Source organism: Ammodytes marinus (assembly GCF_949987685.1).
Source record: "Ammodytes marinus genome assembly, chromosome: 13".
Lineage (NCBI taxonomy): Eukaryota > Metazoa > Chordata > Actinopteri > Uranoscopiformes > Ammodytidae > Ammodytes > Ammodytes marinus.
In genome coordinates this window covers 23,203,222-23,229,540 of record NC_137217.1, presented here as the reverse complement: position 1 = coordinate 23,229,540, position 26,319 = coordinate 23,203,222, and the positions used below count along the sequence as shown (strand labels likewise).

The following is a 26,319-nucleotide window of genomic DNA, read 5'->3' as shown; positions in this document are numbered from 1 at the left end:
AACTACAGCGACAGCGTCAGTCATTTTATTTTTACCTGAAGGAAATGATCCTGAGCTACCGTGGGTGGCAGGCTAGCACAAGTGCTGCGACAGGTCTGTGCAGCACACTGTATGCCACTGGAAGTTTTCACCTGCAGTCTGACTACTACAGACTTCAAAGTCAAAGTTTGTCTTTAAAACCTGATGAGGTAGGTGAAAAGTCATGGGATCACAAATGTTATTTCAGTGAATCGTAATGAGTCTGTACCAAATATCACGCCAATCCCTCCAATAATTGTTGAGACATTTCACTCAGACCCACAAATGTCAGCCTCATGGCAGAGAAAAGGAAAGGTCAGGGGAGGGGGATACTGAAGTCGGAAGATTTATTGTTTGAGAAGAAGCCTTCATAACTCTGCAAACCTTTCTGTCAATCTTATCTATTACATGATGTGGAGACATTGCATGGAATATTTTTTTTTTTCAACTTCCACCGAGCAACAAAGTAAAGAAGAGGAAAAAGTTTAGGTAGAAAAGAAAAGTGTAAAAGAGGAAGGTAGTGCCAAGAGGGTAAACTTCTAGAGAGAGTAAATAGAGAAGGCATTAAGGAGCTCCTGATCGCATTAATAGGGGAGAGAGGTGGAGAGGAAATATCCATTCTTAATATAATTCAGCCATAAGCTTGGCAGCATGAGACCAGATAATAGTGCTGATGGCGTACTTCACCAAGCTTATATAAGGCACTGCAGCAAAGGCATGGTGGACCAGTAAGTATATATCTATATAATATAAACAGGTATACATGAAAATAATTCTATACAGCTGTGGTCAGGCACACTCTATAGATAGGGATCTTAGTGCTGAACACAGCACATCAAGGCCACATCACTTATATGCTGTTTACACACACACACACACACACACACACACACACACACACACACACACCAATTTTCTTTCTCTGGACGACTGCCCGGTTCAAGTACGCTCTAAAGCAGCAAGAAAACAAAATTAATTTGAGTTTGAACCAGAATGAGACATAAAATCTTTAGGAAAAAGTAATAGCTAGACTAAGGGACTTGTACTCTTACCTGTTGTATTAGTACAACAACAAGAGAGAGACCAGGCTTTACATTATTAAATGTAGAATACTACAGGTTTGTGAAAAATAGGAATCGACCCATTTTTTCTCTGTTGATGAAAAGAGGATTAATCAGCTGCAACGTTGGTTTTTGATTGATTGTCTAATGAATTTGTCTAATTAATTTTTCATGAGGGAAAAAATTTGAAAAATAAACTTGTGATCCAAAGTCCATTAAAAACTCTCTTGGACTGACAAAATAAGCAATAGAAATATGTAAATGTGGTCTTGATTGTACTATTTTCATCTTTTAACATCTTAATTAATTAATTCTGCAAAAAAAATCAGCAGATGAATTTATAATTAAAATATTATTATATGCCACCATATTTCATTAAAATAACCCAAACTTCTTAATTAAGTGCATGAGGGTTTAATCAAAACAAAGAGCCATACAAGAACTTTGCCTGAATACATATTAATATCAATACTCAATACTACTATTGTTGATCAACAATATGAATTAAATTGCACAAAGACTTTCAGTTAACAAAAAAAATAACTTGTCAGTGCACAAGCACTCATGTTGTCCGAACACATGCAGCTATAAAAAGCATTGTCTAAAAAACTGACTACGGTAAACTGAATCCTAATTCTCTGAGTTAGAATGAATGATTGAAACTCAACTGTACCCAGCACACATGGGCTAACTAGACAACGTCTTCTCTGTCCTGTCTTTTCTATTCTAGATGAGACATCAGATTAAAGCAAACATGATTGAGAAAAAAATGGGATCTATAGTTGATTCTGCTTGTCTAAAGTTCACTCATAAAGTGAATGTTGGCTGGACAAAAGAGTTCCCATTTGGGCTTTCAAAAACTGTGATGGCAATGGCATTTTCCATTATTTTCTAACAAATAACATATTTATTAGTAATAAAAATAATTAGATTCAGATCGTTCCACATTAAGATCCCCACTGTGACAATGATTGGGTGCGCGACTACTACTCTTGCTCTCCTAATCCCACCAGGAGTGATTTATCTGGATATGATGAGAAAAAAGGGATTCATTTCTCATTTCACACAACAGTCAGTTGAATTATTCTACTGCAATGTAACTATAAAAAATGGAAACCACAATCACACAGTGTATAAATTTAAGAAAATCCCAGGTGATGTAGTCTCTCATATCAGGATATGCTATTATATTGATCAATCTCTAAATTCTACTTCAGGTAATATTTATTTGCTCTAGTATGCAAGATTATCAATTTAAAAAAGTTATTTTTAATATATTATTTTCACTGGCATTTTGTCCACAATAACCATTTCACTTTAACAGTGACTAGACTAGACCTCTTCTCTAAATACTTTTGATTTTGAGTCTCTACTGCCTGCCCCCTAGCCTGGAAATCCAGACCCTGATATCTTGGCGCAGCAAATTTTATTTGACAGCGCCTAGTGGCAGGTCTGGGAATGCCAGGCTACCTGCCCCCTACATTCACGCCAGAATCACGCCTTAACATTAAATCGGAAATGTATTACAAGCGACAAAACAAGAAAAAACACACACTGGATCACTATTCAGCTAATTAATAAGCATTCATAGCAGTCAATAAGCAGAGCAGAAATTCCCTGTTACATAGTAACGTGGTATGGCTTTAAAATCAATTATGGTTTTCAAATGCTAAACACAAGCAGGTGCATTCACACACTCTGTTTTTCGACTGTCCAAACACACAACAACACTCTGTCGCATGTTCCAGCCTCGCCAAGGACTCGGGCACGGTTCCCTTCGTCCCTTTGTTGTTATGAACTCTTGATCTCCACCCAACCAGCTAAAGTCCCCGCGCGCCATTATACTCTAATTACCTCTGCCCTGCGTTCTCCCTACATAAACAAGCACAGTAATTTCTGTGCTGAGAAATAAAGTGCGACCAGAGCAGTGTAGCATGGATTGCACTACTGCCTCCATATATCACAGCAAACAAAACCGCAGCCATATTTCAGCCACTGCCAACCAGCCCCCTCCAACCCACCACTCCCCCCGGGCTTCTCTGGGTTGTAATTCATGGCAAACTCAAAAAGTCACTGAAGCCTGTGCGTCTCTCGGGTGACGCTTAAGGCTGTAACCATGACAACCTGAGGTGGCAGAGGGAAGCACTGACCCACAGATGGGTCCCTGGGGAGAGGGAGAGAGAGAGAGAGAGAGAGAGAGAGAGAGAGAGAGAGAGAGAGAGAGAGAGAGAGAGAGAGAGGGGTGGTTTGGTTGGAATTTTGGTAACATTTAACTTACCACAGGCTCGGACTGTGAAAGAGCTCCTTGTTATAAACACAAACACACACACACAATCCAAGAGCATCTGTCACACAGTATTCAGGCGTGCCATAGCTGGTCTGAAAAGAATCCATTACATACCCACACCATTTTTGTCATAGTAACCACAGCATGCCTTAGTTTGGCAGCTGCCATAGAGACATCAAAGGGCCATTCATGAAACACACACACATACACCCCTTTTCTTCTTTGTCGTAAACACATCCTTCAAATTACCTACTCAAAAACCCTGAACAATGGTGTTCAAAGCAGATAATTTGTAAGTTCCATGACACACACACACACACACCCCAAAGAGGACACAAGCTCTACAATGCTTGAATCCAAGCATTGTAGAGAGTTAACTGTTGATCAAATAAAATAATCAGGAGGGCTGGACATTATGAATATCTTACATAGTCCAATTCAAGTTAATTCATGTCACTATATTCAATGAATGTCACATTAAATCTAAGTGGAAGTCCAACCAACCAATCAGCCAATAGCGCAGTATATATAACTGGTCTTACATTGTGTTTAAAACACATCAGAAGAGAGCCGACGAAACACGCTTCATGAACATGGCCAAAAGAAAGTGGACACACAGGAACATTACACCCATATGAGAAGGAGGACATGTTTTCCTATCAAGCCATGGACATTATTAATATTCTGCCATAACATCCTCAACTCTTCAAGGAAGATAACTGAGCCTGGCTGCAGGGATTTTCTCCCTTTAAGCCACAAGAGCTTTATTGAGGTCAGGCACCGATGTTTGGTGATAAGTCCTGGCTCACAGTCGGCGTTCCAGTTCATCCCAAAGTTGTTTGATGGGGTTGACGTCAGGGCTCTGTGCAGCCCAGTCAGGTAATAGCTCAACAAACTCAGAAAATCATTTCTTCATGGACCTGGCTTTATCCATGTGGACGCACAACAGCTTACCTTGAAATGGATCTTATAATTGACAACTATTTTGGTGACTTATTTGTCATAAGCTCTGGTTAAAGCTGGTTGTGAATGTGAGGATTTGAATATTTTAAATAAGGGATTTTTTAAGCAGAAATGTTAAACGTTCACTAAATACATTATGAAGATTTTATTTTTTTCTAACGTGATGGTAAATATATTTACGTTTAAGAAGGATTGACGGACAGAAATACCGATCTGATGACACCCCCTCGGGCTTCAGAATATAATGTGATGACATTTTTAACTATTTTATGTTACACCATCGATCAAGACAATACTCAACTAAACCAAGACGCCACTGTATAGCCCATTGTAAGGACACTATATAGCGCATTGAAACTGTTTGTGTGTGTGTGTGTGTGTGTGTGTGTGTGTGTGTGTGTGTGTGTGTGTGTCAGTAGAGAGTAGAAAAGAGACCGAGAACAGCACCAGTGGATGAGGTGTCTACCTTAATCCCCTTTTAGTCTTCTTATTTCCCCATAGCCACTGCATTGTGATGCAGAATCACTCAGCCAACTCGCCAAGCTTGCTTGCTTGCACATGGTCCTCTGTTTGTGTGTGTGTGTGTGTGTGTGTGTGTGTGTGTGTGTGTGCGTGTGCGTGTGTGCCATGCTCGCAGTGTGTGAGTAGATGTACACCCCATTAATCAAGTCCTATGCTTTGATGCGGCATCCGGTCAATTCAGCAGCATCTCTCCATCTCATTCTCTTTTTTTTTTCTTGGTCCCTCACATTTTCTGTTTTTTCATCTCTGTAGATTTCTGTCTTTTTCTCTCCATTTCCCTGTTTGCTTGCTAAGCCTCATTAACAATTAATTACCAATCAGCTAGTCAAGTCAACCCCTGGACCGCTGGGCTTCTCAATGATTCATTAGTCAGGGTTACACAATGCTGCGATGCATAAACACACTCACGCTCTGTCCACACAAGCACACACTCACTGTGTAGACACGCAAACGCATATTGTATTGAAGAGAGCATATGGACATTGGACACATGAAAACACCCCACCATATGCACACAGCTGCTTGCACACACATACACACACACACACACGTCACACAAACATACATACATTGTTCCCGTATCTCACCACAGTCCTCATTAAATAGAGATGAAGGAAATAACTGATTGAGTGGGAAAATCTAGGCATACAGGAAAGTTACTTCAATGTCAACTTGAAGGATTTTTCAAGTGACTCTGAAAGTCTTGTTTACTGAAACGGAAGAATTCAAACCTGGCATATTTTTAAAACAAGGCTTGACATTAATTAAAAGAAGACATCCCATAATAAGTCTCCTTAATTCATCATCCTATTATAGGTCCTGGTGATATCCTATACATTTCACATCTATCAGTGTTTTTATTCTCAGGATGTGAGGTGTTGATTTTGGTACAGAACCCAGTGAGCTGAGGCACATGAATATGGGCAATGGATTTTCAAAATTAAAAATTAAAAATGACTCTCAAGGACATCTGATCACATTCATTAATTTTTCGAGAAAACAAACTTTTAGAGTACTTTCTGGTCTAATACATGAATGTTCATTAACCTTGGAAACCAAAGCCTTTTTAACCTGTCAACAGCCACATTATTTACAGAATGAGTTTCAAGTGCTGATTCACTAAACCCTGAACCTCAAGTCCCAAGAGAATGATCAAAAACTACGGCTGAATGATCAAAAGCTTGAGTTGACAAAAAAAAACAGACCTCTTCTTATGTTGCCTGGTTAATAAACACCCTGCATGGCGGTGCTAATACTTTATGTGGGCTTAGAGTTTTCTGAAGATCACAACAAGCCAATTTCACTTTTCACAGAATGACCTCAACTATAAGCAACTGCATTACATGCGGAAACAAGAAAATCCCTTAATTTAAAACTATGTAGTAGTAGAACACAAGTATAAGCCTAGTCAATGTATAGAAATAAAAATTAAATTACAATCATAATATTGATCGTAGTAACATATTTCCCCTGAATCATTTTGGTGCATTAGATGAGTTTTGGCACCACATCGAGTGTGTGCTATATCTGAATTGAAGTGAGCAGCACCTCGGCCTAACCAAAGGTCGGGCGAGGACAAGTCTTCTCTAAAAGTTAAACATCAGTCTGCTGCAAACTTGACTTGTAGCCTACAGCTCTGTGGACATTGACACAGGGGGAAAGGCGTGAAGCACAGGGCGGATTGAACGCCTCATTCAGGGGTCCTGTGCTTCACGCCTTCACTGCTGCACAGATTTTTTTTTTTTTTTCATTTATTTTCCCAGCTGGGTTCAAAATGGCGACCTCTCTCTAACCTCAAAGAGCAAAACTGCTGCCCCCTCAAAAGGGGCATTTTATCAGTGGCTTCACACCCACTACGAGCCCCTGAAGCTGTTTCTACACATCGACCGGCCCGAATCAAGCCTTTGAACCATCATGATAAACCGGATACTTTTGCCTGGCTGTATTCCCCTGTAGTTCTCCATCCACTCCAAACAACTTTCTAACAGTGTAGCCCTCCCGGAGTGGCAAATTGCATTGGTTGATTTACAGCTTTGCACAAACTCTGCCTTCACCTCTGCAGACATTGACACACCTACAGCATGATTGGATTGAAGCGAAGAGTTTGTGTGTGAGAGTGCTGGAGTTGGAGCAAACAAACAACCATTTCAAAGACATTGCCTAATGGCTACTTTCGGATATTTTATATACCCAGCGAGAACATAAACAGAAGAACAATCGAAAATGAAAATAATCGTCGACTAGTCTATAGACTACAACGCAGTTTAGGTGCAGAACTTACTTACTGACTTTTTTGGCGGACTTACAAAGCAGGCAGGTTGTTTCAAACTATATTCTGATCCACCACACTGAGGACTTGAAAAAGTAGATGCCCTCTTAGACAACAGCTGGATATTCAAACACACACACACACACACACACACACACACACACACACACACACACACACACACACACACACAGTTGGAAGTTGCCCACTGCAACCTATTGCCGGCTACTGAGCAGCTCCACTGGAGCAGGTGCAAATTCAGTGCTGCGTTCAAGGGCATCTCAACAGCAGTGATGGATGGATGAGTGCTTCTGGTTCACTCTATCCATTCAGTTCCCCTATCGTCATCCTGCCGATTCAAACTGCTCTATGGTCATGGGAGCCAAGAAAGGTGATACCAAAGTAAGGTGATATACTGGTGCTCACTCAGTAGACACATTTTCTTTCTTTTTTGGCAACACATGAAAATTGGTGGTGCATCAAACACCTGAGTGCACATGGTTCAAAATATTAAGACTGAGTTTCAATGGAGGGATGTCTATCAATACACATGTGAACACTGCAACAACACAGGCCCCCTTCCCTGCTGCTACTCCACTGTGGCATCTGGAGGTGCTCTGGTTAGATGAAACAATTCCACAAATGATAAAGAAGTAATTTATTCATCATGCAGCTGATTCTAACTCCCCCCAAATTGAACAAGCTATTTGTTAGACATTAATTGTCTCTGTCCCTGGTTACAATCTTCAGCTGACCTCCCAGACTAAAATGTCAAACAGTGCACTCTGTTTCAGAAAGATAATTACTGCTTACTTCCGCTGCAATGTTTTAAGCAGAAATTCCAGCCGAGTCACATAATGCTCCAAAACGACCATGGATACATTTCAAATAAGGTTAATTTGCCAGTGTTGTAATAGAGGCTATACTTCCCCTGCATAATCGTGTCTTGGTGAACTCACAACAAAATGGTAGACAGCCCCAAATTCACTGTCTGTGTGTGTGTCAAACTTGATCAACAAACTCGAGAGAACTACCAGCCAGAGATGTGGAACAGCAGGTGGTAGACAACAGCCTGCTGAATTACAAACGGCACCAGAGCTACAGAGCTTTCCGCCCGGGCTGCACGGTTAACATTTCAACTCGCAGATCTTGTCGGGGCAGCCAGCGACGATTCCGATGAAAACACACAACAACAAAAAACAACCAGGCTGGACTGAACCCAATTGGTCAAGGATCACCATCACAAAAATCCAGCGCTGCGCCCCAGATGCCGTATGACGCACACCTGTAACGGGGGGCTTCTCTCGTCATAAACACAAATACCACTGATGATAATTACTACAATGGAGCGTGGAGGCAAAAGCTGAATGTGCTCCCCAAAGATAAGTAGACGCTACAGGAGATTTGGTTGCCCGTGGGATACATTGTGGCTAAAATGATGCCAATGACCATCAGAATGAGGGGAAAATATACGCCACAGATGACACACGCACGCAGATGGCGCGCGATGGCAAAAGCAGAATTGATGAGAGTGTGTCATATGGAGGCATTGTAAATACACGGGGCAATTGGTGAAAATTGCACAGTCCACCAGACACACCTGCTTGCGGATACGCAGTCCGAGTCCGGCTCTTCTCGGTCCGTGGCAGTGTCATTGTCGCAAGTGGCAACTAATTAAACAGGTAGAGAGAAAAAAACAAAGAAGACAGCGCTCACCTCTTTGGTGTTGACGATGCCTTTGACGTATTTCCCGAAGACAGAATCCAGGCAGAAGACGCTGGACAGCACGGCCAAGCACAGGAGTCTCTCCCCGACCCTCACCTCCATCTTTCTCTCTCCCCCGCTGTCGCTCGTGTCCCGCTCCTCGGTCGCTCTGAAGCGCTGCCTATGAGCGGGAGCGCGCACAGAGGAAAAGGCTCGAGCACAGGAGCGCGAGAGATGGTGAGAAAAGGAGCGGGCGCGTTCACGCCGCCCTGGTCCCTTGCATTGCCTGTGGACCCCCTCCAGCAGAGTAGGCCGAGTGATAAATGGTGTGGTGAGCTTTGTTGAGAGAAAAGAGGGGGTTACACAGTGCGCGCTCCCGGTTCCGCTCGTGCTTTGAGAATGCGACACGTCCACGCATTAAAAATGCCACCCCGGATTGCAATCTTGTTTTCATTAGAGGTCACACACCTCTAATGAAGTAACGCTGAGACAGATGATGCCTGGCCTCCCGGCTCGAATTATTATTTCACTTATCAGCAGGATGTGTATCAGCAGGAACAGCATCTAAAGGGCAACATTTCTGTGCTGAATTTCTTTGGCAAATGTTAGCCTACTTTTTCAACTGTCTGCAGTCCTGTGTGAAAAAAGTGCTGTAAGGGACATAGGGCTAGGTAAAAGTACGTAAAAGGCCAAATGTAGGCAAAATGCATTATTTTTTTTGCTTTTTTTTTCTAAATACAGAATTATCAGCAAAATGTAAGTAGGCTACATTAAGTTAGAATATCTACTATACTTTTTTTTCACTATCTTATGTAAGCTGCTGTCGGGTAGTTGAAAGCATCATGAATGATACCATCAAACATCTGGTATAGATTATATACTCTATATTTATCATGTCGGATAAATGTTGCAGAGTGATATGATCTAATATCACATTTAAAAAAAAAATGTTTTACCTTTTACAAAAGACCAACCCTAGCCTGGCTCTGCCCGCCCACCTACTTCCGCCCAAATTTCATTTTCCCTTCAGTAGTCCCTTCTGTAAAAATGAAATAAAGTACGATGGTCTGGTAGCACCAGGCTAGGCCAACCCTGTAACTGGCCTTTATTCAACTATTGTGTTTACATTCAATTAAGACTTGTTATTCACAAATGTAAACATAAATAATTATCATCATTAAAAAAGAAATAGTCATCAGATTTAAGGAAAACATCTGGATGGATGGATTGAAATATTATTCTCTGTGACCTTTGGTTGGATCGATACAAAGGAAAGGTTCATTCATGGGCAGCTGGTTTCATGGGAGAATATATTTATTTAGATACAAATCAACAAAAGAAAGAATCCAGCCTACTTCGCAGTCAAAATCAATCATTCATCAGTCTGATTCACAAATTTGAAAGTAAAATGAATCTCCATGAATCATAGCGTTTCGTATACATTCTTTTTTTCTTCTATTCACAGGTTTGCACTTGTGGTGTTTTGAATAAAAGAAAAGTAAAAGAAAAAAGTAAATACATTTAAAACAAGTAAACTTAAAAACATGTGGTTTCATTGTATGGCTTGTTTCTTTCAAAAGGCTAATCCTTTATTTATTTTACATCAGAATTGCATTTTACAGTGTGGTGCTATTTGCATTTAAAGAAGACAGACTATGACATTAGCTAGCACCTGCGTTTTCAAAGATACCAGTAAATAGCAAACACTAAACGGCACATCTGTTACAAGACTCTGACTACAGTCTTTGGTTCTGCTTGAAACTTGAACCTGGAGCATACAGTATGTAACTGATAGCATACAAATTAACTTCTCATTAGGAAACAGAAGTGATTGAGGTAAATGTGATGCAATTTCTTTATTTTTTTGCATAAATGCATCAATTCCAGGAGTATTTTGGTACATGGATTGTAACTATGGAGTCCAACTATGAGGCGTTTCAGACACATGACAATACAACGATAAACAGTAATGTGACATTTTTGACCAAGGACATATAGACACTGAAATTAAACATGGTGAGATGCTGGTGTGAAAGTGCATGGCTTTAGACCAAGAGACCTAATGGTCAGAGCAGCCAGCTCAAGTTTGTAGCAGCGTCACATTTTTCATTGCACTTAACCAAAACATTTGTGGAGAAAAGAAGGTCTCAACTCTGCTTTCAAAGAGCAAAACTGCAACTGCAAGGTATGCTGTACTACCTGCTTATAGAAATAACAACAAAAAAAAATGTGTGGTTTACGATGTTTGTCCGTGGATCATCAACAGACACTCTAAACTATGAAGCAGCATAAATCATTGAAACAATATTGAATCAATTAATTCAGCATATAGGCATCAGCGGGAACACAAAAATGCCAGGTATTTGGAACAACTAAAAAAAGTAACTCATGACCATTTCTGGAACTCATCTGTTCAAAACACCAGATGGGCTCTATGGTCCATCACCTGCACTCAGGTAAGCCGAATGCATGAGTGGTCATCAAGGGTAACAAGCATATGGAGGTTAGAAACAGCAAGTGGGTGAAGTCGATGTGTCGACAAAAATGTATCGTCCAATAGTGGCTTGACTGTAATAAAAGCAATGCTCTGAACGACCCATGATTAATCCTTTTCAGACTGCAAAGTGCCATTTTTGTCTTTACGTGAAGACATGACACAAACGGAAGAGGACGCACACGTGTGAGCTCAGATTTCTCACACACCACAAAAACGCTTGAGCCACACAAACTGGCAACAAGAAAAAAAAACTGAAAGAAAAAACACACATATACACACGTTCAAGGCTAAAATATACTTGCACAGATTGGCAAAACAACTACTGCAAAAGTGCAGAGTGAGCATAAACAGTGGCGAATAAAGCAAGTACAAACTTCAGCGCAGCATCTCTGAAAAGAATGAGTGTATTACTTTCTTCTTCCTCACAGACCTGGTTCTCTTCATCACTCTGACTAAAAAATATTGCAGTAAGTACTCCGAGCTGACAGAAGTGAGCATGGTCTAATCCCGTAGCATGATTTTGCTGCAGAAAATCCTGCTCTTCTACGGAGGAGTGAGGATTTTTGCACTCAGAGCTCCAGCTAAATCCTATTCATCACACAGTATCCCTATCTACAGACCTGGCAACCCTAGTGCTGTTGTTACCAGGCAAAGGAAGGACAGTGCCAGCATTGTTTGCATCTATATTTAGTTGGACCCGATAGAGGGACTGACCCTGCGAAGGACTTTTTTTTATTTTGCAATCAAAAGTGCTTCGGTGGTAACACACTTGGTGTCCTTAGGTTATCCAAAACAAAGTCAACCACAAATGTGATGAACAGCAATGATTTTGTTTAGAAGCAGATTGTGAGGCATGACATACGCTGGCTGCTTCTATTGACAGACCACATACTGTGCAGAGGAGTATTGAGCATCCGCAACTGGAACGAGGACAACTTGAGAGGAAATCAGTGCAGTGGAGTTTAAAATGTGTATTGATAGTTGAGGTCTGGGCTTTTACGGTGCCACTTTTTTTCCTACTCTAGATCTGCAGAGGGAGAGTCTCTAGCAATATGTTTCCAGTCATAAAATAATAATAAAAAAATATCTGCACTTTTAGACTGAAACGCAATGATTTGTTCTTAATAAAAAATAAAATGACTGGACCAAAGCTTTCAGGCAAATAAACTTGAAAACGTAGGTCCCATCTTCATATAAGATTATTAAAATGTCCATCTTACATTTCAAGGTAGCAATCAATACAACGCAATCTTTGCATTAGTAACATCAACACTACAAAATGCACCAGGCAGCATCTAGATGGGGCACTGTGTCCCTGTGTAGAAGTATTCTACTTTATCCCATCAGTATGCATTACTGAGAGTAGGATGTGAGTTTGGAAAGGCCAGGGATGTTGGAGCAGCTTTGCCAAAGGAGCAGAGGTAAATATTGTGCACATTCAACAAATGTGCAATAAACAGCATAAGATTACATTAAACAAACAGTATAGTGAACACTTCAACAGACAGACCGGCAATGGAATAGGGATTAAAATACAGCAATAGAAAAAAATATACATAAATAATAAAAGTAATACTACTGCATAGGGTTAATAATATGATTATAAATTGCAACAAAATATCAACAAACAACATAATCAATTGATCCAGTTTAGAGCCATTTAGTCTGTTGTGTTTAGCTCTGTAATTCTATTTGGGAGTGACTCAACAGAGTTCCTATCCACAAAGTGAGCTACACTGACTGCCAAACTGCCGTAATGGAGAATACAATGTGGAGTTATTAAGTGTGATTTAGAGTGGCTCCCGAAAAGACAAGTGGCCATTTTGATGGGAATGACTCTATACAGAAGCCTATAGTGTGCCTACCACTATCTGATTAGGGCCTCAAATGACTGCCTTGGCCTAGATGAATCACCCATTCAGGCCTCGTCTCAGGAATATTTTGCGCTGCTTTATGTCCGAGCCTCTGCTGCCTAACGGCAAGTCAGTTAAGTATGTGTGCTGCATGTGTGGGTGAGTGCTTCTTTGATCTGAGTGGCTGCTAAATTACCACTTAATTCTAAAAAATGATTTTTGTCTTTTGTGGGTGTGATCGTTTTGTCTACCGGATTGGCTTCGGTGCATTATGGGGAACAGACAAGTGGAAAGAACCGTAAAAGCAGAGGAAGTTGGATTTCAACGCTTCTCATTCTTCCTTTTATATCTCAGTAAAAACTGGGCAATCTCCTAGACAGCCCTCTTTCCGCCCTACCTGTTTTTTTAAGGATGCTTTCTCTCTCCCTTTTAGGCATCGCACTGCCTAAATGTGTAGGGATTTGATTTACGCTTTCTCTCCCCTTCACTCCTTAGATTGACCTGCAGTCCTTCTGTTTTTATCTAACCTTATTTAAGGCCCAATAGCATCTCCGTTATTCTGGGCTGCCATGGCAACTAAGCCCTCCCCATCAGCAATCTTAGCCCCTTTCCCAGTTAGCTCCTCCATGTCATCTAGGCCGTCGAAGAGGGACCCTGCTTCCCCAGAAGAGACGGACACACCCCTATCGGTCCGCTCCAGCTTGCGGTGCTTGCGTGGCTCCGGGGGCGTGTCCTTCTGGGTGAAGACGGTGCGAATCCTCTCCACGCAAATGTTAGCGGCCTCTTTGGTCTCCCTGGAGAGCTGCGATAGGCTGAGGAAGCCGTGGGGGAGGTCGTCCACAACGCACAGAGTGACAGGCTGGTCCACGTTCCTCAAACGCTTGGCAAACATCACAGAGTCGTCCAGCATGGGGTCCAAAGCACAGGCCTGAGAGAGGGAGAGGGAGGGAGGGAGGGAGGGAGGGAGGGAAAATGGTTGGAATGGTGCAAAGCAAATTAGGATTCACGTCAGACCTGTCAAGAATCTTAATTAAGGGATGAAATAAAAGGAAGCTAAGCGTCGCATTCTCTTTTTTCTCTGCTTTCTTAACATTCTCGCTGACTCACTCTATCCACTTTGAGATCGGAGCCATTTTCATATAAACACATTTCCCATAAAAGTTAACATGTTTGAGAAACATGTGAATGATCAGCTTTCTAAATGAGCATCATAGGGCAACCAAAGCTGCCAGGACTCAAAAGCGCTGCGCAGTTTCCTTCCGGTATGTAGTTGATTCTAAAATGACAAAGTGCAAAAAATGTATAAAGCTACCCATTGACTACCTGTATTTGAGCTAAGCTAACAAGCCATGAGCAATCTTTGCTCATTTCTTCTTTAAAAATGCAAGCACTGTCAAAAAGGAATGGTTTCTTGAACCAGAGAGTAAGGCAACAGGTTGAAAAAACTTTTCCTTTAATGACAGTTTTAGTTGACAGCTGACCCAACATTCACGATAAGTGCTATTTAATTGCCCCATGTCCTCCTGTCAATCATTCCAACCGCTGCTTCTTCTTACCACTATATGTACAGGTGGCAATCCTATCAGCATGCTGTCTGGAGCCAGCAGAGGAGAGCAGTAAGGATCCTTCACCACATCAGAGGTGTCAACCTTCATCTCGGCCAACGTAGATGAGCGCAGAGGCTCAAAGCCCAGGGGGAACTCCCGCGGGTGCTCCAGCTCTGATCCCTCCTCTAACACAGGGGGTGGTATGGCCACTGAAGACCGGTTGCTGCACATTGAGGGTTCTACATCCTTGGAGAGGAAGAAATTCACCTCTACCTCTGCCTCTTCTGGCTACATGAAAAAAGAAGAAGCATAGTTCAGATGAGGTTAGGCAGCACTCAGTGGTAGGGAGAAGGAAATGTCAAGGAAATAAGAAGAAAAGTATAAAATATTTGACAAGCAAACCTGATTAGAAATACACACAACACTATGTCCTTCTGAAAATCCTCAAAAAACCTTTGGCTCGGTGCCTGAGAGTCTTGGCTGAACGATCCCCATTTCCAGGAGGGAAACAAGCCTATTTAAAAAATCTTACATCACCTCTGCTTGCTATTTTTTCCAAAGCCAGCCACTAATCCAGTCTGCTGTGTGAAAATACATGTGAGGATAATCCACAATACCCCCGCCTGTACCCTGCACGACCAAGATGTTTTGATATTCAGTCAGCGTTTTCAGAACCAAATCTGTTTATGAGGCATGGGTGTCATAATTTCAGCTGAGATCATCACCTATGAAACATTTGCATCAGTGCAAGGAATATAGCATTGTTATTAGAGGGGTCAAAATATCTCCACTCTGATACACCCCTCTTAAAAAGTCTACATCTAGTATGCTAAATCATTTTAATGCAAGCTGTATGAAAGCAGAGAGAACCTGACCTTAGAAAAAGGAGGCTGGTGTGATTAGTTTCACCTCTTCACTGCAATCGTGCGATAATCATTAGGAAATGATAGACCTTTCCATAATCACAGGATTAAATTCCCTTAACAATCCCCAATAACAGCCAAGTTTTCTTTATTTTCAACACACAGTTTAACACTGTTAATTGTGTCTGGATGAGAGTGTCGGCTGAGGGCGTGCTTATCTCAATGTGAACATGTTCATGAGCGTGACATACGGTGCTTTCAGACAACAGCGATGCTCTGTGTGGAGTGGAATTGCGGTGGGATTCCAAGTCCTGGCAAGTCTTGCTCTTGACAGATAATCTCCTGGTGGGGAACTCTGACGGCTCGGCGGCTACCGGGGGCTGAGCGTGAGGAGAAGAGAAATTCGCTTCTGAAACGCTCTTCCTCACCATGTCTGAAGGCACAAGACAGAAGAGTCAGGGGGGGGGGGGGGAAGCAAAGTGATGAATGAAACATTTGGCAAAAACAGAAGTATAAAGTCAATTGTATGGTGTTTAAAAAAGGACAAAGAGGATGCTCCTCAAATTTACTGAGAAATTCAAATTCACTTGGGGGTCAATAGCAGCTGGAGGACAGGACACAGAAGAGAAATACTCCCAATAGGAGAGTACACACACACACACACACACACAAGCACTTTCACTTTATATCATATGTCCTCTGGTTGTCAGCCAACAGTTAAAAGCCTGAAATGCAAATTGGAATATATCAGGAAGAAGAGAGAAGAAGAAAAAAAAGTGGGTGGAGGAAATTTAAATTGTGCTGTCATGGCGATATCCTGTGCCCTCCCCCGAACCGTCAAAACACAGCTGTAAGAGTCGTCACGGCTGTTCTCTTCACAAAGCGCTACCGATCTCCCATCTCTTTAATAATGAAGCCACCTCAGCACCGTGATGGCCTTTTAATAATGTACACCCACCAATGACATTCTCATTAGTTTTTTTTCGGCTTGCAGCTGTGGGGATGTCACCTAGCTAAGGGGACACCGGGGGAAATTACGATCAGCTACCAGATTTATGGTGGTTACAATTAACAATTACTGTCAAATGCCCTGCTGCTCCAAGGTGGGATTGATATGAATGGGTGTACAGTTGTGTTAGGCAACAGGGTGGGATAAACGCGATAATTGTTTAGTTGAATGCTGAATATAAAAAAGGGATCCATGTCAATAACCTCCTCCATATGGGTGGCAAATTAACTTTGGGGGCGGTTGTTGCACTCATCAACACTTACAATAAACTGGCTTAATGAGCACATGAGAAAACGTGGGCGGTACACACTCACAGAAACACACACCCTACCCACCCACCCAGCGGTGTTGAGATCAGAACCATACTTTCAACAAATAGATGTGATCAAAGACACGAGCAGATTGTGTCTATAGAAAAACTTTGAATGCAATGGCTGCCAAGTAAAACGCATTTATTCCACCCTCATTTTGTCTAATGTGCCCACCTGACTGCGCGCGCGCGCGCGCGCGCGCGCGCGCACACACACACACACACACACACAAACAAACACACCTAAACACACAAAGTCACAGTTGGTGGCATACCAGGGTTTCCTGTAGATGCCTCTGCAGCTGTGCTGGGGGTGGCTGAGGCTGCTCGGCTGGGGTCCAGCAGTGAGTGGATCCAGTTGGAGGCTCCCTGGCGGAAATCTCTCAGCATCACTGCAGAGTCCCTCCTCAACAGGCTCAGTGTGCTCACTTTCTCTACCTGCGTTTCTGTCTCCGGCTCACTGCCTGGAGAAGGAGACACAGAGGAAAAAGGGTTAGTAGGGGAGAGATGCACAGCAGAGATTCAAGCGTTTCAGATATTCTTGAATCGGTAGTGGATAAGTCACACAACAGAGAAGATTGGAAAGCAATAATAGGAAAAAGGTAAAATAGTAATGGAACCCACTGACAGAGCGCCTTCAATATTGCCGCACAGCAATTTTTTCGACAGAAAGCGATAGTGATGAAAGTGAATATGTGAATGGAAAATGCTTTAGTTCGGGGACTGAAAGGCAACAATGATTAGAAAATGTATCTTTGGCCACTCTGCAGTCCTAATCATCGTGTGCAAGAACATTTCACCAGAAGAGTTTCTCCTGCTTTTTACATGCATTAATGATAAAATATGAAAAACTATTATATGCTAATAAGTTGACTAAGTTAACTACAAAGATTTACAATCAATCTTTCATAGTTTTTGTCAAAGATGTTTGCCTTTTTAGATTAGCTGAATACTAGTCGTTTGCGTTGAAGCTGCTGGTCAGACTTTGTAAGTCATTTGAAGACATCACTTTGTAAACGCTTAATAATAAATAGTTAATCAAATGGAATAGATTAACTGGCTTGGAAAGGAAAACAACATCTGAACTTAATAACTCAATCCTTTAGGCTACACTACAAGTTGTCACAATGATTATTGTTAACAAACCTACAACCACAGGGCCATGATATTAAAGTTATCATCAAATCTGGTTGACGTTTATTTAGCAAAATCAGTGAATATCTCCTTATGATGTTGCTAGCTATGGTGGGCCCCCTTTGTTTACAAACCAGTTTACAGAGCCTAAGCTGTGTACCAACACTAGAATTGTTTTCAGCGCACACACATTACGAACAGGTAGAGGATTGTGAAAAGATATTCACTGATTTTGACAAAAATAGTTTGACAAACAAAAACATTCTCCAGAATCGCTTACTCCAATCCAATCTTTAAGTGTATGAATGATGCAGAGCAGCAGACAACCCCCAAACCAAATCTCAACTTTACCAACTAACACTTTTATTTCTTTTAGTACAACTACACCCACCCACCCCCACACCCACCTGAGTAGGCGTTGAGACACCTGGAGAGCACACTGAGCGGCAGTAGGGGATCCATAAGCGTCAGCAGACGGGAGGGCGAGGCGTAGGCAGTCAGCAGGGTAGCTGGGTAGACTGCCACGATGCCATCTGGCATACGCACACCAAAGGCAGCAGCGCGCAGCGTAGTCGTCAAAGACAGGTTGCCTCCCGCACTGTCACCAGCCAGACACACTTTCTCTCCAGTCCATCCTGGAGAGATGCAATAAGAACAGTGAGGATATGGCAAAACATCAAAAAATGCAACAAAAAATAAAAGAGAAAAAAAGAAAAATCTGCAACCATCAGACATCCCCTGAAAAACAGTCTGACACGCATCAAGTAACAGTATTTTGTTTCCTCCATAGTAACACAGCTGAATATGCATCTGCTGCATGGGGCATGGGGCTCCTGTCGTACTGTCTTCGTTGTTGCAATGACGTTGTCTTTTTGTACCATAACACTAACATAATGCACTGCAATGACTGTTCAGTCCCCCCCTCCCAACTTACTAGATGTCGATTGTTCTCTGCCTTGATATTGAGAATCACAATTTGCGTAATAATGCAGAACAACGGGTAAGGTGCAAGACATTGTGTTGCAACGTGATTGCTTTCAAAGTGATGAATGTATTCTCTCAAGAGGTACAGGATGCACAGAGGAGAATTTAGAGAAGCACCTTCACACCGAAAGTGAGTTGTACTCTTTTTGTTGTGCCTGCACATACATTCTAATAAACCACTTGCCTTTGCCTGTCTAATGTACAGTATATATCATTCAACGGCATTTACTTTTGCAATGACTTTAAAAAAAGAGCCAGCTCCATGTTATAGACAATGCTGTGGCTGTGTGTGTGTGTGTGTGTGTGTGTGTGTGTGTGTGTGTGTGTGTGTGTGTGTGTGTGTGTGTGTGTGTGTGTGTGTACCTAGTAGGCTGTGGTTTTTAAGAGCCCAGCAGTAGGAGTAGAAACACTCCTCCAGGGCCCTTGGGAAGGGGGCTTCAGGGGCCAGAGAGTAGTCTATTGACAGGATGGGGACACCAAGATCCTGGGACCAGCTCTTCAGATAGGGCTGCACAAAGACAAGAGTAGAGAGGGTGAATATATATGTGGGGAAAACACTACGAATATGTAGTTAAATTTATGAGAAACAACAGCAGCCACAATAAACGACAGAGGCAACAAAACGAGACAAAAAAAGAAATGTGGTGAGACGTGTGGCAGGCGATCAAAAAAAATAGATTAGTTATAAAAAGTTATGAGAATGATGTATCCCTCGGATGTCACCTGTCTACTTTCCGGCTTACTGTCTAGACAAATGGAGAATGAGCGCTGCCCTAACAGTCACCTCCATTTTCTTTCTTCTCATATGAAAATAACAAAAGGTCCCCAAGTGTCCACATATCCTTGTTTGCTTGGTGTGAAGCAAAAAAAGTGAAAGACAAGGAAATGGTGTGGTTTCACAGGGATATATCTACAAAAACAAAGTCCCTGTCAGAATATTGAGTGTTTCTCTTCTTTTTGATGCATAAGCCAGGTTAAGTGTTTCTTATTTTTATACAACCCTGTAACTGTACTTGTCTTTACTGCAATGCAGTGACCTTGGAATGTAAGAAAGGCATCAAAAGAGACAAAATATTCCTTCCACAAAGCATTCGCCCTTCACTCCTCGGTCTTTATCTTCTCCCAACAGGTTTTTGACAGGGCTGGCGGTGACAGCGACAGCTCTCCTTTCACAATGCCAGCACAGTGTATGTATGTGTGTGATTGCATGACGCATCACTGACCAGTAATTCAGTATGAAAACAAAAACAAAGTAGCAGCTCCAGCAGTAACTCCAACTCCAGCTGTGCTGTCTAAAAGCCCTACCTGTCACAATAAATCATTGAGCGAGCCCGCTAACAAGTGAACCTGTTCAGGTGTGTGTTTGTGTGTGTCTGTGTGTGTGTGAACAATAGTCACTGTTGCCAGGCTTAAAACAATGTCAACATATGTCAGGCTCCATGGGCAGGTACGTCAGTCACACTTTATCATCTGCCTGCATAAATGGAACTATGGACAAACAAGGGGCCGCAAAGAGGTAGCCTATGTGTGTGCGTGTGTTTTGTTGCGCAGAGATCATGGCTGGTTAATTTTACATGATTCAGGAAACTCTTGTCGTACACAAAAATCCTTTTCACAGAAAAAAAGTGTGTACACAGAGCATTTCAGATGGTCCCAGATCTTTTCCCAAATCAGGAATTAATGAGAACCGCAGTTCCACTCATTCTCAGACAGGCAGAGTAGCTAATCTGCAAGCTTATATTTTGACTGGCCAAAATATGTGTGTGTATGTGTGTGGTCTGTGCCCGAGTTGCGAAATGCATAGAAGCCAGCGCATTCATTCCTGTGATCTCAGCGTCATTCCTGTGATCTCAGCGTCATTGGACCAAAGGCTCCTGCCACTGAAGGGAACTAGTGAACACATTAAGGATTGTGTGATATTAGAAATGTTGAGAAGTGGGGGTGTGATAAAAAGGGAGAGCCTAAAAAGAAGAGAAGGATTGTCTGACAAGTCTTCCATTGGTGCCCGAGGTAATCTTTCTCTGCGGGTTGTACAGTTCTCGGTTAATTCAACATGACAGCCCCGTTCACCCTCTTCTCCGATTGTTCCTCTGGTTGCTACACAGCTGCAGATCAAGGATGTCCATGTCCTTGACGATTTCACAGAGCACCGTCTAACAGTAGCTATAAGTAGCCTGATGCCATTTAAAGAGTAAAAGTACATAGCCATAGATGACCAGATCAGCATGGAACGAACAAAGGGATATGGGGACAGGGCCATTTCAAAATAAACTTTCTCATTATGATGAACTAAGCAATTTAAAAACACATCCTCCTGATATTATTTCATAATTAAAAAGGGTAGGCGCAATAAGCTAAGGCTTCAGCCTACACCTTTTCGATCAATACTATTTATAAGAAATTAATATATAAATTACGATGACAACTTTGTGTTATTTTGTGTGTTTTTTATTATTTTATTTTTTTAACTTGTGTAAGTGATGTTGTGAATATGTTTTGATCGAAATAAATAAATAAACTAAACTAAACTAAACTAAACTAAATAATAATAATAATAATATTTCTTTTGTTGCTTAAACATTATATTTTAAAGGTTTGTATTACTATTGTGTTTTTACATGTTCAATAAACTTGACTTAAAAAAAGTATGTAAAGATATACATAACATATAATAAAACCGCTTGACAAAAACACGATTTCAGAGCAAAGAACATTTAGAAGACCTGATGACAAAGCATGTGTGTGTGTGTGTGTGTGTGTGTGTGATCTAGATATTAATTGGGGAAAGGAAATGGGCTGCTCCTCTTTAAGAATAAAAGAAGGGTGAGGGTTAAGTGAATGACAGGATGCAATTGTTTACATAAAAGAGAGCAGGCTTTGTGTTCCCCTTAAGAGTAAAGAAAGAATGGAGGGAAGGCAAATTGTCTTGATTAGGTTTTCCTGGGTTAATTACAAAATAATTAGCTCAACGGCTCATTACTTGCCACACTATTGACAAACAAAGAGACTCAGAATAGTAACCCCTCTGCTCCTCCACGATCAAATAGTGTCTGCTCTTCTCCAATTTGCTGGTGGTTCGATTGCAATTAGTGTGAGAAAAACACAGCCAGAATTGAAGAATTAAAACAGGATGAGAAAGTGAAGGTAGCCGGAAAACCACTGTGATAGTGGCTTAAACCCTGGAAGAACAACTTCTAAACTGGAGGCGAGTTCGTCTAGTGGAGGTGTAGTGTTGTAGACAAATAGGTCGATATAAATAATATGTCAATAGTATTTTGGATTCATTTTGTCTTTGTAAAATAAAAATAAAAATCACATTGCATTTCCAGTCAGAGTGAGGGACTGTATTTGAATAGTACCAACATCTCACCTCATGGGACTTGGATGTCTGGGCCACAAATCCTCCCCCGTGGAAGTGGACCAGGAGGCAGGGAGACGGAGGGAGGCGCTTGGGCTTCATACCCAGAGACAGAGAGATGGCGCCCCCCTCAGAGCGGCTGAGAGATAGCAGAGTCTCGCTGTCCTGGAGACAGAGAGGTGGAGAAAGAGGAACCAATGAACGTAAGGGAAAAAATCCACAAAAAAAAAAAAATCTAGTTCAGCTGTTTTGGTCTCACAGTTCAAACACATCACATGACAGATGGTCTGGTCCACAGGCTATGTACATTGCAAATAAAGCCTTGTTTGCATTGTAAATATATTGTATTGCTAGTGTTAGCAACAGGGTTCCTTTGAGGAAGGGATTAACTAGGTGTTGTGCTGCAGCTTGCCGCCAGCCTTTTCCTGCACCTGCATGAACACACACTCATTTTCCATTCATTAATAGGAAGGAGGGGAGGGCCCCTGTAAAAAAAGACACTTTTGCTTTGTTGGAGCGTGATCAATGGTAGAAAGTGCTTGTTGATAGCATGTCTGGTTAAATGCCAGGCTACAAAGAAAGGGTGAGAACAAGCTCGGATGCAGACAAGGGAGTCTCCCGGGGGAATTAGGCAGGGAGGCAGAGGAGAAATACTGAGAGTGATACCTATGACAGAAAAAATGGAGTAGGAAATAGAGAGGGAGAGATAATGAAGGGGATTAATTCCATAAGGATGGGTCGAAGCATTTACCCCGAGTAGCTCAGAGTAATACTTGATAAATATTAGTAAATATTGTTTGAATATTTCGAGAATTTATATGACTGAGATATGCAAGGTGGTTTTAAGAAAAGGAACAGTCGAGGAAAAGGGTCATAAACTAGGACACACAATAAATACTTAGACGACTTGCTACAGAGAGGTAATGTGAGACACATACACACAGTAAATACAAGTTGACGTTTTGATCCAACTTTTATTGCATTTTTTTCCAATGTGTCACCAAAGAGTGAACTGAATAATGATTCATGTACCTGTCCTTCACGCAAGTCATAAGAGATGAGCCTCATCTGAACGGGAGCAGAGCCGATGTGTGCTGATGGCGGCGGTATGGTTACGGAGGCTTTGGGGTTGGCTGCCAGGGGAAGGTCAAAGGGCACGCCGGGCACAGAAAGAGCCCGGTTCACCTTCACTTGAGTGGATGTTATACTGGCGAGACTCTAGAGGGAGAGATGATGGAGAACCAATGAGAAACAGATAGACACATGGGAGAGAAATAATTGAGACAGAAAGGCAGAGAGAGAGAGAGAAAGAGAGAGAGAGCAAGTTACACAGCAAGTACGGACACTGGAGAGAATAAGAAACTTGATGAATAAATCATGAACCCCCATTGAATAAATTGAATTCCACTCTATTATTACCAGCGGGCCTGTAGGCCAAAAATGCATAATGAAAGAAAGGTATCTTTACCAGAGGAAAGTAAAACATCCTTGATACGTTTTTTTTTTTTTTTAATTAAAAACAGTGCAGTACACTCATCTGTGTTCATGTGTCAGTGGTGCCAAAATGGGGACATTACAGATGTCTGAGGGGGGGGATTGTCAGTGTGTCAAAATAAGTCCTACTCACCGAAAGGACTTCGGTTTCAGTGATGTTCCAGAACGCCTTCCAGAAATGGACATCCAGGTTTTGAGTGATGCGTTCATATTCTGCCCCTCTCAACTCTGGGTCGATGGCGTACTTCCCCGAGGTAAAGAAAGAGCTGGCTGCTATACCTGGGAAACGGCAGGAAGAGCAACATGATGAGAAGGTTAGTATAGGAGGTAGGAGGCACCAGAGACACAGCAAATCAAGGCAGGAATTGGTGTTGAGAGTTAAAAAGGAACGGGAAGGGAAAAAATTATGTGAATTGTTGAGGAAGAAGTGAAAAGGGAATCGAAAAGTGACTGGCAGACAAAAGACCAAAGCTCAGAATCATGGGAACAAAACATTATTGCAAATGGTGACTGGACACTTGATCACAAAATGAGATTATTGGAAAACTAAACTGTGAGAATACAAAATAAGGAAGATGAAAGGATGAAAGGGAAGAATGAACAATGGTCAAGAAGGAGGGAGTGATAAAACACGACAAACCTCAGAGATATAGATACAATTGAGAACAGTCGTCAACAGAGTGAATGGACTTTTACCAACTTACAGCTCTCTATAATCTTATTGCTACACAGATGTCCCAGGTCTATTGTTCTGGTGTCATGTTGAAACAGAATCATTTCATGATATTACTATGCAATTAAGTTCTAGCCTGCTTTCAATGCTCTTTAAAAAGTCAATAATGGGCAGTGAAGTGAAGCAAGTTCACTGTAGCTATCTTGACTGTTTCTTAGCATTCAATCTGTGAACTAATAAAAACAGGAAATCTAATACAGTTTACAGTACTGTGTGCTAAACCATTTACAATGATAGGAGCCGAAGGAAAAAAGCATATCCATCACATAGTCATATAGCCTAACTTCACTACAGAGGACTATACGATGAAGGGGTGTAGGGGTTCCAGTACACTCACCATAGGGTGCAATACCTCCTGCCTCCACTGTGGTGCAGCACAGAGCACATGAAAGCACGAGAGTGGATGAGTATTCCTTGGTTAAATATTTATGTGCATCTGTGCATGTGTGAAAGTGTGTATGTGCGTGCACACTGCAGTGAAAATGTTTATACGGTGGCTCTCCTATCTGTGCCTCTGTACATAACTGTGTGTGTGTGTGTGTGTGTGTGTGTGCAAAACATTCTGAAATATAGAAGAAGCAACACTAGTTAGCCCTGGAGATTCAGGATGAAAGAGCATCTACAATCCAAACGCACAAACATCAAAAAGTTACACAGGGGCCAAGGAGCAATGTGGAAGAGGAAGCGTGTGTGTGAGGAGGCGTGCGTGTGCGTGTGCGTGCGTGTGTGTGTGTGTGTGTGTGTGTGTGTGTGTGTGTACGGTCTATGAATGAGAATGGAGTGGAAAGCTGCAAAGAGAAGATGATGCTGACCTATTCCTGACTGATGGCGCTTGTAGTTTTCTCCAAAGGCCACAAGGCCGATAGCGAGGGTCTGGAGACAGGGCCGAATGTTTGGAGTGAACTAGGGGGGGGGGATGGTAAAAGAAAAGAGATACAGACTTTTAAATTCCAATCCATTATGCATGGCCAATTTAAAAACACAAGAAGTGGACAATTATTTGACAATTACTATTGCAATAATTCGATCAGCGAAAGCCATCCAAGCGCTAATGGGATATCAAATGAGTCTGAGACATTATAAATGGATGTTGTCAGTACTAGCAAGGTCTCATAATTTGTTCCCTTTGGTTTGATTTTGACCTCTGAGGGGTCAGGCTCTCTTGTTCAACTGAGAACACAAGACACCAATTAAAAAGGCAGAACGTTGTGTAGTGTCAACTGTACAACGAATCGATTCTACAATGTTCAGAGTCGTGTAGTGTGCGTCTGCCTTTGGCTTTCCCACTGTCTAGCCCTGTGCCACGCAGCTCCTCTCACCTGAAAGCCAAGGCAGCGGCCATAGAAGCAACCCTTGTGCATGGATGAGTATTCGCGGATAAAGCTCTCGCTAAGGCCACTTTCATCTTGGAAAAACAGGTTGCCGTGGCTGTTGTCATGGAGCAGGCGCTGGGCCAGGTAGAGCAGGGCACGCAGCTGGCACAGTGCATTGCAGTAGGCCTCCATCTCCCCAGCATTGTGTGCTACTCGAAAGAAGATGCTGCGGCGGTTGGCTGCAATGTAGCGCCCCTTCTGGATGATATGGAGGACGCAACAGCGCACCACCTGCAAAAAACATTTGATGGAGATTTGTTTAAAAAAAAATTAAATCTAGCGTGCCATGTCCCCTTCTCCATACATCAAATTAAAAATCAGTACAAATTCAGTTAAATTC

The 26,319-nt window shown here is 41.9% G+C and overlaps 2 protein-coding genes across 2 annotated transcripts in view; both read right to left on the bottom strand.

Moving 5' to 3' along the window:
- Positions 1–9,242, bottom strand: part of tmem145 (transmembrane protein 145) — a gene marked incomplete at its 5' end in the record, with an annotated part of 36,045 nt that extends 26,803 nt beyond the window's left edge. Inside the window, 3 exons of the mRNA XM_080039617.1 lie at positions 36–152; positions 8,837–9,005; positions 9,088–9,242. Coding sequence (XP_079895743.1) covers positions 36–152; positions 8,837–9,005; positions 9,088–9,242 — 441 coding nt within the window. The remainder of the gene's footprint in view (positions 1–35; positions 153–8,836; positions 9,006–9,087) is intronic.
- Positions 9,243–10,131: 889 nt separating this feature from the next.
- lipeb (lipase, hormone-sensitive b) overlaps positions 10,132–26,319 on the bottom strand; it is a 28,024-nt gene continuing 11,836 nt past the window's right edge. Inside the window, exons 3-13 of the mRNA XM_080038772.1 lie at positions 25,926–26,210; positions 25,419–25,509; positions 24,007–24,152; positions 23,412–23,597; positions 22,392–22,544; positions 19,385–19,529; positions 18,445–18,672; positions 17,179–17,367; positions 15,836–16,017; positions 14,731–15,009; positions 10,132–14,102 (exon numbers count right to left, since the gene is read on the bottom strand). Of these exons, the coding sequence (XP_079894898.1) occupies positions 13,707–14,102; positions 14,731–15,009; positions 15,836–16,017; positions 17,179–17,367; positions 18,445–18,672; positions 19,385–19,529; positions 22,392–22,544; positions 23,412–23,597; positions 24,007–24,152; positions 25,419–25,509; positions 25,926–26,210 (2,280 nt within the window). The 3' untranslated portion in view covers positions 10,132–13,706. The remainder of the gene's footprint in view (positions 14,103–14,730; positions 15,010–15,835; positions 16,018–17,178; positions 17,368–18,444; positions 18,673–19,384; positions 19,530–22,391; positions 22,545–23,411; positions 23,598–24,006; positions 24,153–25,418; positions 25,510–25,925; positions 26,211–26,319) is intronic.